The sequence below is a fragment of the Empidonax traillii genome, unplaced genomic scaffold (genome assembly GCF_003031625.1).
Source record: "Empidonax traillii isolate 1590-97213 ecotype Southwest subspecies unplaced genomic scaffold, ASM303162v1 scaffold326:size758569, whole genome shotgun sequence".
Lineage (NCBI taxonomy): Eukaryota > Metazoa > Chordata > Aves > Passeriformes > Tyrannidae > Empidonax > Empidonax traillii.
In genome coordinates, this window is record NW_020955519.1 from 646,623 (window position 1) to 660,201 (window position 13,579).

The following is a 13,579-nucleotide window of genomic DNA, read 5'->3' on the forward strand; positions in this document are numbered from 1 at the left end:
GTAGCTTTTCTAAAGCAAAAAGTAGCAGTCAGTACTAGTTTTACCCATCCAGCAGACATGCCCTATAACCCTCTTTCTTGTATGCCCATTAAAAAAGTGTTGCCATGATGCAGCTGAGAACAAAGTAGAATTAGACCGAGTCGTAACTGACCACCTTATATTTGCTAGAAGAGAATATGTAATACTGACTTATCTGCACAGTGAATTCAACCCTGCCTATCACAGCAGGAAGTTGTCTCAGCATCAGTCTAAGTCAAGAACCCACACCCTCTTTTCCCTGCAGGAGGAAAGAAGTGTTAGATATTAGGATCCAGAGGACACTCACCTGAACTCAGTACATATCATTTACTTTTTGAGCCTCTTTTGCTTCATGCTGTTACAGTAATAAAATGACACTCCATACTAAAATTTCACTTTAGGATCTGGTATCACAATATGAAAACCTAAACTTTTCCAAGTGTTCAAGAGATTTATTGCCATTTGGAACATGTTTATTGTTCAAAAACACTGCACTGAAATAAAATCTGTAACATACACTCTTACATTCCTTGTCATTTTTATCTTTACAGCAACATAACTTTCAGGCAGGTCATGCAGAAAAACCCCTCTCACAATGAAGTCAAAAGCTACTGAAAGGCACTTTGTGTCCTTCAGATCTTAGACTCCAAACACACTAAGTTTTTGCCTGTGTAAGGATTAGATACATCTAGAACAACTCAAACAGTAGGAAAAAAAAATAAAATCCATTCAGAACTTCTCGAAGAATAGTATCAAGCTTTGTTGCCTTCCTTCATTCAGTGCTATGCTGTTGCTTTTCCAAGCCTTCTTTAAATAATGTGTGATTTAAAAATAAATGTATGTTAATAAAGTCTCTTACTGAGACAAGGCATGCAGTCAGGGAAGAGGGATGGCTGGTCACTTCCAGGCTGCCTATCTACACATTTGTTCTTGTAGATTAGCAAGCCACTGCTCAAGTTAAAAAAAAAAAAAAAAAAAAAAAAAAAAAAAAAAAAAAGACAGAGAAGGAATGAATGCATTCAAGTTAAATGGCTTTTAAGAATATGTTAATACATAGAACAATGATACCACCTACAGTTCTGTTTACCAACCTCTGTTCATGTTGATTTGAAAACTAGCTTTGTCAAACCATCGTGGGCCACTTCTGTAGACTGTTAGATAAAAAAGTTGGGTTTTCAAATATTGCATGTTATTTGGCTGACTTGACTTTTTATTAAAAGGGTAGTTATTAAGGATCTGTAAGGCAGCAAAAATTTAAATTTAATGGTTTACATTTCTGAATACCTTTTAAAAGGTAAGATAAAAAAATTAGTAGAAGAATTCTTGGTGGGGTCATATTCATAATGGGTGTTTCTGTTTTATCCCCACTGTAATTGTCACAGCAACTGTAGATGGCAAGTCTTCCTTGGTTGGAATTCAGGATGAATACATTCCCTGGCTTATTTCAAGTTACATATTTAGTTCTTTTTCTCCAGCCTGCCAAAAGAAGAACAGCTTTTGTAAGAGTGAATACTGAATTACAAAGGATATAACAAAAAATAAATCTGAACTTACAGTAAAACTCTATGAATGAAAGACTTTGGCCAGTGATTTAACAAAGGCAAGTCCACTGCAGTTTTGCTTACTCTCATTCTTTAATTAATAGTTCAGGAACTTTCATCCTCCCATTGCTCCACATTAATTACTTGGAGCAGAAAAGAGAAAAACCATAATCCTGACTCATCAGGATTGCTCAGGGCAGTGTCTGCACTACTTGCTACACAACGAGGGTGTGAGACTGATTGCAGTCTGTTCCCCAATCACATCAGTTAGATTTACCTCATGTATACAATGGTCAGCTCTAAGAGGTTTTGCTCGATTTCTCTTTCAGACATACAACTCCTTCACAGTTTTAGGGATGTTTCTGTGTCAGGAATTAGTTACCAAGATGGACACATGCAGACTCATCAACATAATGCATGAAAAAATCCCCAAAATAGCCAGCATCTGCTGAAAGCCCTGTCTACACCCACCCACGACCATGAGGGCTTCCTGCCTTTTCTATGTGCACACCTCATACGGTTCAAAGGAGGCACAAGGTAACAAGTTCAGCCTACTGACACCAAGCTTGTTACTATGTTTGCAAAAGGCAATAAAGTTAAAACAAGTTCAGAAACCATGCAGAGGTTTGCACCACGGTTAAAAACCACTAACAGAGTATTTATTATCGGAGTCATCACTTTAAGACTTTAAAATGTCGAAGTGTGACTTGCCTGTATTTGATCAGTCGTCCTCCTTGAATAAGTTGTGCAACTTCATTAGTCAAGTGACATGCAAAAAGAAGCCAGTTCCTTGGCTGCACTTTGTAGGCAAATCTCATGAAAGCCAAAGAGTAACAACACAGTGCTGCAAGAGATGATAGATATTGTTAATAGGTTGTAAATATTTGCATTTTACTGAGGCATAATTTTCCTATTATTGTTCTACTGACAAGTAGAACATTTCTCACTGCTTCTAAGTTTTCCAATAGTCCTACAAATACATCCACTTTGAGGATCCAATGCAAGAAAAGATACAACAGTGGTTATTTCTCTACAGGGCTACAGCTTCCCCAAAAAGTTTTGCTCATACATTATCATGTTATGAAACTGAAGTCTTTTTATTTTATTACTTAAATTATCTCAGCCAGAAAAATATGAGTTAATCCCAATGAGACATGGCCTGTCCTAGAAATTATCAGAATACTTGTATAAGACTGAATCTTTTTAAAGATACAATTATTTAAATACAGTTTTTGCTGGCAACATATTAAAATGGACTTTAAGAGAAAGAGGTTTCCATCTCCAGGAAATCATGAACAGTCAGAAGAGTGAAGCTTTGTTACCTGCTTTCCAGAAAGATGAGAAATTATTTTAATCTGTTCTCCTATCATAAATGTATTTAAATACAGCAAATTACAACCCAAGAATTCACTAGATTTTTGAAACTCTGAAAGGCTTGAATAAAAAAAGACTATTTGTATACACACCACACTATATACACTTGCAAAAATTAAAGTGTCTCAACTTTGCTGAGTTGTGTAGCTGCCACCAAAACGTTATTTGCAAAACAGTTTTACTCTACTGGGACTATTTAAACTAGTCTTCTGTTAGTTAGCTGACTAACAGACTGAATTACTCTAAGCAGAGCCTAATGATGATGAGGCTATAAATTTTCTTAAACCAGAGGTTTTTGCTTGTGGGAAAAAAAATTACTCAGAATTAAGTTATTAAGTTAGTTAAGGAAGAGACATAATGCCAAAGTTAAGCTAATAAATTAAAGCTACCAGATTTCTGATCCTAGAAAAGAATTTGAATATAAAACAGAAACAGCCATCTAAGCAAAAGGTACATGTGTCCCAGGGAAAAGTGGAAAAAAATAATGCTTGTGCATTTAAAAATAATTTCTCATTTAAAAATAATCTCTCATTAAGAGTAACATTAGCCTTTCATAGGCAACTGCTTTGCAAGATGATCTCCTTTGCTGCTTCTTGCACTCTGCTGACCAAGCATTACCATTTCTTCACTTTGTATAAAGAGCATCACTGCTCTTTATACAAAGAATAAAACTGGGTAAAAAGATGCATTTTAACAAGTATGTGTACAAGGCACCATAAGAATTATACTTTAGGAGACAGTCTGGTGATAAAAACTGCTAAGACTCAAGACCTGCCTCCCTCTCCCCTCCCGAATTACTTGAAAGCTCTCCAAAAGAGAGCTCTGCAGCTTCTCAGTACCTCAATTCAAGAGGCCTCTGAAGTCATATAACAAGATATTTGATATCTACATCTGTTTTGATCACAAGCTTGCAGACAACTGATAATATATCACTACTTGAAAGATAGAAACTGTGTGTTCTTCAGTCAGTTTACTAACAAGAAGTTCGTCTCAGGTCTTACCAAATGTCATTCGGCCACTAACGATTTCTGGTGATTTCTTCATGTCATTAATAGCAGCAACAGGAAGTCCCCAGTTGGCAACTGGCCCCCAAAAGTGCTGTAGGGAGGGGAAACAAAAAAAGTTAAAAAACCCCAAAGACCTCCATCAGTATTCTTACAGTTTTCATTAGCCATACAAAGCTACAGTGGACAGGGTTATGGGTAAAATTCCACAAAATGACAGGCACTACTTTTGATGTAAGAGAGAAAGACTAAACCCTTCTTTCAGTGGGATCTAGTCTTCAGAAAGGAAGGAAAAGGAACCTACTCTGAATATTCTTGCAGACTGGAGAAGAACTACTGTAAAGTCACTGAAATGGAGTTTTATGTAATTATAGCTAAGCAATCATTACACAGTTTGATTGGCATTGTCATATAATAACCTCAGATTTACAGCTCACTTCTGCGCAGAGACTCAGCATTTATCTCTTTCAAATAAGACTCCTCAAAAATATAATGAAAATACAAGGACTTGATGAAGTGAAGAACTGGAACTGGTTTCATATTATGATGAGGATGAAGAAATGCTCATTAAGCATCTTCCTGTGAGACCTAACACCCTCTTTTTGAAAGAGCAGGGCCGTGCAACCAAACCAAACTGTTACCCTGAGCTTCATATGCAATTGCTCAAACAACTCAGTCATTATTTGAAACTCAGTGATTTGACACAGGTAACAGTAGAGCAAGTAGCTACAGGTGTGTACATCCAAAGAAAAACCAGAGACAAGAAGTGTAAAGAATCAAGTCAGAAAAAACAATAAAAGTTTCCATTTGGTGGGTATTATCTAAAAGACCCTGAACTGAGAAAAATAGTGTCATAAGTCCATCTTCCACTACCATTATGAGTAACAAGGCTTTACCAGAACTCTTTCCACATCAGCTTCTTCTAATGGCAAACTAAGGATTCTCAAGAGTAACTTGGACAGATATGGCAAAAGAGATGCACCTTGCAAGAAAAAGCTTTGTAGATACCAGCTATATCCATTCTTCTAACACTTTCTCTAACTGCAACATGTTTAATGATTTGGAATTACCAGGGGATATTTAAGTTTCTTGCAATTTTAATTACAGGATGCTCTTGCCAGTCTGGATACTAGCTTGTAATACTACAGTAAGATTGAAAGCCACACTGGCTTCCTGCAGATTTGGGTTGCAATACAAGAAAGTTAACTACAAAAGTATAGAAAAAAAGTGGGTTTAAGTTAAACATGCTGTTTTTAATTGAATCTTAGTGCAATATGCAAAACAATACAGTATTTCTGCAAGTGTCTACAGAATGTGCAAATGTCCAAACTCAGACTTATAGCAACAGTATTCTGAAGAATGCAATAAATGCATTTGTTTACTATATTCCTACTGATGGGAAAATTGACATCTGTAATGGGTGTCATTAAAGCCTCTCAAGCACATCAGAGGTAACATGGCATAACTGAGAGGAGTTGCATGGCTACGTGGTATTTACCCTGTACAGCCATATATACCTTTAATACCACTTACACACAAAATATACAGCAACAAAATACAAACATTCACAGAAAACAAAGTCAGCAGGACACAAGGTGTTGATTTAGAGTTTTTAATGGAGCCATTTAAATAGCTTTAAAGGACAACAAGAAGACCAGAAACCAAACACCTAGTCACAACCATGATTATCTGCACAGTGAGAGCGCAGGCCAACTTGTTTTAGCAACACCGCACTAAAGCAGACTGCAGACTTTAACGGGTGAGCTACTACAGGTACTTGGTCAGGTTTTTATAGACATTTCAGGAGTCTCATTTAAACAACTGTTGTTTCAGAAAATTAAGCTTGATTTTTTTGAATCTACGAAACATTTACAGCTTTAAGAATCTTAGTGATGACCTCTGTTTCGAAAAGTAAATTAAGTCACCTTGACATTTTTACTTAATCAACTGCCATTAGAACATAAACAAATAATACACTATAAACTATGGACCACTCAAGTTCAGGCTGCACAAGCTGAAGAAACAGTTCACATCCCAGAAGTGCTGCAGCAGTAGCTTTCCTATGCTGACCAGGGAGTTAGATTTGGAACCTTCTCACTTGAGATGGCTCTCTGGTTTTAAGTGCCTTCAGGCTGGCACCTCTTTGAAGCTTCCACACACAGAATTAAACTACACCTATACAGTTTGTCTTTTGCCTGTGTAGAACAGCAAGTCTTCCATAACATTATGACTCATAGTATAACAGGCATAAAATACCCACTTGCAGTTTCAGGAGCAAACAAAGGCCTCAAGGACAGAGGAGTCTCTAGTGAGAGTTATATGGTACATCTATTGTCTGGCACAAAGGCCAATAAAGATAAGCCAGGTAGTTTGGTCACGTACCAGTATTGCTATGTAGAAGAGTGGGTTACAGACTGCCCTGATGTCCTTAGCAAAGAGTACTGAAAATATGAAGCTCCTTTAATTGAAAACATTCTGAAGGAGCTAACATTTGGACACCTTAATCTCAGACTTGCAAATAAATGTTACTAATGCATCACTCCTGGAGGTTTGTAGGATGCTTTTCAGGTGCAGACAAGAGCGTATCAGTGCTGAGGCAAGAAGATAGCAAGTTACTGAAGTTACAAAGAATGTGAAAACAGAAATCCCCTCCCTTTTCTTACCGTACTGTTCAAGTGCACCATGATTGGTTTCCATTCAAGATGCACATGGAAAAAAAGAAGAAAAAAATGTTAGTTTCTTTCATTATCTGCATAGAGAAAAGTGTACAACAAATAGAAGATAGGGACAAGTCAGGAAGCTGTCATGACATTGATTACTGTATAAGTATTTTAAAAATTTTATTTCCCTCGAGAGCTGTTATTGTGACAAGTGTTTGCTGCACTTTTTTTCTAGCAACATAAAATCCAATTATAGTCCATGGAAGATGTTAGATCCTTCAAATCTCCCAAGATCCCATCCCAACTAGTTTTCAACGTTTGTCATGACAAAGCTAAACAGCTAAAATTCTTCAGTGAAAGCTTTGAAGTCGCTTGGAATTCTTTGTATACCTATGTAAGTAGGTCAAATCAAAGACTGCCAGAGATCTTACTGTCACTAGGTTTGGGCCAACTGTGGCTGTACCAAACATGAGCTGTAACACACTTCCACTGATCTAGCATGCAATTACACTTTGGTCATGTATGGGGTTCATTTAAGTGATCATCTAGGTACTAATTTATGTAATAATGATGAAGGCTGGACTGCAGCATATATTTAAGAATTTTTGCTACTCAACCTTTTAAAATGCTTCAGAATTTTTAAGCACCTTCTTTCTATCAAAGATACCGACAGAACTTAGTTCTGACTTATGAGAAACCAGCTAACAGGTAGGGTAATAGAAACCTTGTCACTGTCCTGAGCTGCAGAACACTTTGTTACCATTGCTTCCCTCACACTGATTTCCATCTTCTTAGAGTACTATTTTATAAATAGCTACAGTAAGGGAACAGTCAGGTCTACTGAAGAAATCACGCTGGATGTGCATTTCAGTGAGTCTTTGTTAACAAGCCACAAACTGGTTCAAGGTGCTTTCTTCGGATGCCCTTAACTAGTCTAACCACTTGGTTTTTTGTTTTCTTTTTAACTGATCTGAAGCAAGAGTTAATGCAAGTTCACAAGACAAATGCACATAGATTTTTTTTTCACAAAGCCTTAACTAAACAAGTTCAGATGTGTCTCCTGGCACAATGTTTTTGTGCCAACAGAAGTCAGTCTTAGTTTTTAAACTGGAAGTTGTTTTCAGGAGGTGAAAGCCTAAAATAGAATCAAACTGATGCTATTTTAACAGAGCAGGCAGCTCTGGCTAAGGTCTTGTAAGGTTGTCCTCACAATCACGAGACTGGAACAGTTATTATACTCCTAGAAGAGGGCAAATCAAGGGCATGTAGACTCTTTCAGAGGCAGGCATTCAGCCCCAAGCTCTGCAGCCAGTAGAGCAACAACAAATGCACCGTATAAAACAGTTAGGATACTGCAGTATGTGCATACATCTATTTCTGAAGTGACTCTATTCTAAACTAGTAGTTTCTAAGAACTTCAAGAATTATGTTCAGTAAGTGCCTAGACATCACAAGAGCTGATCAATACCTTATATTGGTACTATGGTTCATTCCAAAAAGGCTAGAGTGGGGAAGATGTGTTTTTCAAATATTTCTGCATGTATTTTCTTCACACTGGCAATGAGGATTTTAATAAACCAGAGAGCATTCAGCAAATACAGGTGAACTGTCACTATTTGTTTCCCCTGCACTGCCATCCCCTGAGTGGAAGGGGTACCACTCTTCTGCAAGAGTTAAGACTGTTCAGTTCTCAGAGCACAAAGACAAGCAGGCATCGTGTCCTTCAGCTTCTAGGACAGACCAGACAGGATGGTTTTTTTTTAAAGTTCTTATGTCCTCATGTTTAAAAATTTACTAATGAGAACTGAAGATTAGCTAATTCTAGTTATATTACTGATGCTAATTCTTCTGAAGTTCATTTCAATTAAAAGAGAGCTTACATAACAAAAATGCTCAGGGTTTACAAGGAATGAACTATCTGTTTCAGAGCCCGCTACATTAACAGTCACTACATTTGCATTACTGCTGAGTCATCACGAAGAGACATTTCAGAAGTGCCCCAGAAGACGGCACTCTCCATGCTTATTTTTCTGTTATCTAATTTTGGTACTCTTTGGGACTCATTACATTATAATTTAGGCTTCCACCACAAGAAAAGGAAGCTTGTCTAGAATGGCCTATATGTCTTCTCTCTCAAAGGAGGAGAAAAGCTGTTTTACTGGATGTTTTTCAGAAGATGTTGGTTTAAATCAATAGGTAAGAAATAAGAGGATGCTGTTGCCTACTATTAGTGGCTTAGATAATACAACTCTAGCGACAGCTTCCATTTTTAGGATCTTTAGAAAAAATGCAACTTCAAGTTCACAATATATAGAGCTAACAAGCTTTCATATGCTAATCAGTTTTAAATTAAACATTACTGCTGCATTTGACAAGAAGCAGGAAGTCTACCTGCAGCTTATATTTTTTTTACTGTGCACTTTTTAAAGCGTTAAGACATGGTTAGGGGAAATTTGTATTTATATGATTTACAGTCATTCAAATCACTATTAATCATCACTTGAGAAAAGCCAGATGTAATACCGGCAAAACAATTAATTATTAATGACAGTTTTAAAAGCAATTTTTCTTTTTCCTTGTGCAAGATCCAAAGGTAACTCATGACATAATGCAATTCTAATGCCAGATATATCCGCCTGAGAAAAGCAGCATGCATTCATTATGCTTGCTTTCCTGCTTTCAAGTTATGAAGCTAAAGCTACTTATTCTAATAGATGTCTGCAAGTTTTGATTGCCCCAAAGTATAATAATGAAGCACTTAATTCCACCACTTTGGGTAACTTCAGTTATTCTATTGAGGGTCGAGCAATTCAAAGCACAACAGCAGTATTCCAAACAATACTTCAATTTATTTCCCACAAAGAAGCAGTGATTAGATGCTGAGTTTTAGAACAGACACCACAGTCTCAGAGCTTCTTCTCTATGTGCAAAGAAAGAAGGGAATTTTCATCAGGAAAAGAAGAAAATTTTCCTATAGCCTGGAGAATCAATCATCTTAAGGAAGAAATGCAAAGAGTTAACTCTCCATTTCTTCTATGGAGAAGACAGACAGTCATCTAAATTTTCAACTCAACATAAAGCCAACACTAGGAGACACTTGTCTCTTAGTAAGCAAGGAACGATGCTGAAAGGCCATACCAGATGGAGCAACTGACTTTTGCCCTTCATGACACACCCAGTAATAAAGTAAAAATTAATCAAGTATCTTTGTACATAATGAGGCAGAACACATTCCACAATGGTAGAATCCTGTGGAATGCTCTTTTTCTTTTTTACAATATAGTCTTATTTACATAGCTTGTTTGAAGACTAGATGAAATACATTCGAAAAGTTTTTTTTTCAAAAACCTTCTCAGTCTTTGGTGAGGAAAGAGATTCTTCTACTAACTGTGGTGGCATTAGGAAGCAGCTGTTATCTCTTCTAGATTTTTGTTTGGTTTTCTACTTATGAAGCACACCACCGTTCTAATGGCCATTTATATACTTGACTTGAATCCTGCTACAATTAAATAAATATTAACGTTAACATGCATCTATCAAACTTACATAATATCCTCAAGACTTTCAAAAGGAATCAAAGAAGCCTGCTCTGGACCATCTTCATTTTGCTTCAAGGATGTTCTCTTCTATCTCATATTTTACTCAACTTTTTGCCCCACTGTTTCTGTGAATCTTGATTTTGTGAATGCCAGACAAACACTCTAAGTAGAGTCACAGAATGGTTTGGGTTGAAAGGGACCTTAAAGATCATCTAGCTCCAACTCCCTGCCAGGGGCCAGGACACCTTTCACCAGATAGGTCACTCAAAGCCCCATCCAGCCTGGCTTTGAACACTTCCAGGTATGGGGAGTCCACAATCTCTTTGGGCAACGTGTTCCAGTGCTCTACCCTCACAGTAAAGAATTTCTTCCTAATATCTAATCAAAATCTACCCTCCTTAAACTTAAGGCCTTACTGAGACTTTATATTATAATCCCTCTTCCATGCAAGCTTACACCATCTCCTGCTGCTTTAATCAAGACTCCATTCCTCAGATAAACAGATGCCCTCCTACATGCTTGCTCAACATCAAACACTGGTTGCAATACATGTAGGTAAGACAGCGAGCAACAGCTATAGCAAAAGGTTGCTCAACCACCTTTATTAGAAAAGACCGTTTTTATTTGTTTAGTTTTGCCAAACAGCCTGTCTGCCAGAGACTACTCAAGACTTCTCCTATACAGTGGTTCGACCAGATTTAAGTGTGCTGCAACTGTTCTTTAAGACAGGCTTGTGATTTCAGCTCAAGGTACCATACCCCTTACCGCGGCACGCAAGGCGAAGCTTGACAGAAGTACTGAGCTGTGTGGGAGGCGACTTCAGCCACGTTCCCATGACACTAGGGCTCTAACAATCCTCTGAAAAGAATCACCCACTTACACATTCTCGGAGATCTAAATGAGCGGTCTGCAGACTGCATCTGGGACCAAGCTCCCTCCTTGGGAGCCGCCGGCTCTTTGTGCCCCGGTCTCAGACAGCGGTCAGGCTGTCCCGGCCCGGGGCTCCCGCCCCGAGCGAGCCCCCGGCGCGGAGCGGGGCGACAGCTCCCCACCCCCAGGGCCTCCTGCTGTCACAGGGAAGGTCACCAGGGGCGCAGCTGTCGCGGCAGCTTCGAACGGCGCCGCTCCGCTTCAAGGTCAAGCCGGGTTTCCCCGGGACGCGGCGGGACACGACAGCCCCACTGCCCCCTGGAGCCGCGGCGACGACGGGCGCGGCACCCGCGGGCCGGGATGCTGCTGCTGCCTATTCCTGGCGCGCAGCCGGCGAGGGCGAGCCCCGTGGGGGTCAAACGGCGCCCCGAGGCGGCGGGGGTCGGGAGAGGTCGGGGAAGAGACGGTAGTCGCCGCCGCCCGGACGGGGCGGAGCAGGGCGACGTGCGCGGCGGTGACACCCGCCCCCGCGCCGCGCTCACCTCATCAGGTAGTCCCTGAACTCCTTGCTGCGCACATAGTCCACGGCCTTGCGGCCCAGCGCCCCCGCCATGGCGCCCTCGGCACAGCGCTCCTGTCCAGCCCGGCCGCCTCTGCCCGCGCTGCCGCTGCCGCCACCGGTGACAAGTACCCCGCGCGCCGCCCGCTGCCCGCTTTACGGCTGCGCGCGCCACCGCCCCCCTCCCGTCACCGCGGCGCTCTCACCGCCCATTGGCTGCGGCGGCCCCGCCCCCCGCGCGCGCCCGGCCCGGGCAGCGGGCTGGCCGCGGGCAGGGGTACAGGCAGCGTGCCGTAAAGCGGCGCTGCGGCAGGAGGGGGCGGCCGTCGCACAGCGCGCCCCGTAGGGGTGTCCGCGGGCCGCGCCACCGGCATTCCTTCACATTCCCTCGGGGAACGGTCGCGCGGCGGCTCCCCGGGCTGCCATTGGCTGCGCGGCCGCGGCAGGTGCCTGCCTATTGGCGCGCCCCGCGCCTCGAGGCGTATGGCTCCGCCCCCCTATTGGCGCGTGTCGGGGGCGTGGGAGGGGCGTGGGGAATGGGGGAGTGCGGGAATCGGGCAATGAGGGAATACGGGAGCGGCACGGGAACGGGCTGCCTGAGGAGTGGGGGAGTCTGCCTCTCTGGAGACCTTTAAAACCCACCTGGACGCGTTCCTGTGTCACCTGCTCCTGGTGACCCTGCCTTGGCAAGAGGGCTGGACTAGGTGATCTCCAGAGGTCGCTTCCAGCCCTAGCAATTCCTTCATTCTGTGGTAGTTGCTTCCGTTGTTTTACGTGCGATGGTCTAAGATTCCATCCTTCACCAGCACTTTCTATTTCATACCTGAGCAGAGGTCGCTACGTAGAAGTGAAGATAAACTCTAACCCTGTTAACACTATCTCCATAAAATGTGGGCCATGCAAATAAATACCTTTGTGTGCATTACTTCTTTTATCTTCGCCCGGTGCACTAGAGATAGTGAAAATGGATGTTTATCTCCTCTGCTTTCCAAAGGCTTTCTGCAGTCTAGAGCTGGGCTGAAAGTGCAGCCTAGGCCATGCCTAAGCTCTGCAAGAAGCCCTGGAGGCCATGGCTGCTTCATTTCCTTCTGCTTCCCTCTTCGCTGCAGGATCTCTGCTTAAAAAACCCCAAACCAATAACAACAACAACAAAACAACAATAACAAAAACAAATAAAAAACCAAACAAAAACCCACAAAATCCAAACCAAACAAAACCCAAACCAAAACAAAAAACACCCAACCTCCCCCCCCAAACACAAAAACCAACCCCCCCCCAACCAAAACCACCCCCCAAAATCCTGAGAAAAAAATGTTCTCTATCCTTCTCCTCCCATTGCTTGCTCAGAGGGCAGCAGGTTTTAGGAAAAGCGTTGGGTGTCATCTCCTTTTTCTATATATGTGAAATGACATGCATATGATATGACACCCCACAACCACCCCTGGCTTTGTTGAGTGTGAGGAAGAGTTTTAATCCCAAAGCCAAAATGTAGCTCAACATATTTCTGTGGACTATTTAGACTCCTATTTAAAAGCAGCAATGTGAATCTGAATGAGGTCGTTTATTCCAGTTGATTCGACTTGCACTGGCAGAAGGAAGGTCTGTGGAAATCAGTTTTGTATGTTTGAACAAAAATCTCATGTGGTGGGATTCCGCATATCCTATATGGCCAGGCTCAGTTGTTAATATTACAGCTACTATTATACATACATTTTTAGCCTTGCAGAATAAGGCTAAAGATTCTTATTCGCCTTTACTGAATATTTGTAATTTTTTTTTTTCTTTCTTAACTCTATGTATGGAGCAAAAAAAAAAAAAAAAAAAAAAGAATCTGTTTGCATTGGAAGTAGTTGTTCTTTAGTCTTTCTTCCTGGAGTAAATGAATTCTTTTTTTCAGAGGCTGCGCCTTTAAAGTCTTTTAACCTTTTGCCTACTCCATTTGTGTTTACAGCTTTCTTAAGGCATAGCCAAGGGTCAGCATGTCTCAGTCAAAGCCTCGCCAGCAGCGCAGTAC

General features: G+C 41.1%; 1 protein-coding gene across 1 annotated transcript; it reads right to left on the bottom strand.

Moving 5' to 3' along the window:
• Positions 1–454: 454 nt before the first annotated feature.
• On the bottom strand, positions 455–11,721 carry MPC1 (mitochondrial pyruvate carrier 1). The gene is made up of 5 exons (XM_027891697.1): positions 11,549–11,721; positions 6,601–6,604; positions 3,935–4,031; positions 2,271–2,403; positions 455–1,494 (listed from the first exon to the last, which is right to left on the bottom strand). Exons 1-5 carry the CDS (start codon positions 11,617–11,619, stop codon positions 1,476–1,478), a joined length of 324 nt encoding a protein of 107 aa, XP_027747498.1. The 5' UTR covers positions 11,620–11,721; the 3' UTR covers positions 455–1,475.
• Positions 11,722–13,579: the final 1,858 nt, after the last annotated feature.

Coding starts and splice junctions, on each gene's coding strand:
- MPC1 (XM_027891697.1), bottom strand. CDS start 11,619: ATGGCGGGGGCGCTGGGCCGCAAGGCCGTGGACTATGTGCGCAGCAAG. Junction 2,404..3,934: donor TAGTGGCCGAATGACATTTG/GTAAGACCTGAG, acceptor CATCTCTTGCAG/CACTGTGTTGTTACTCTTTG.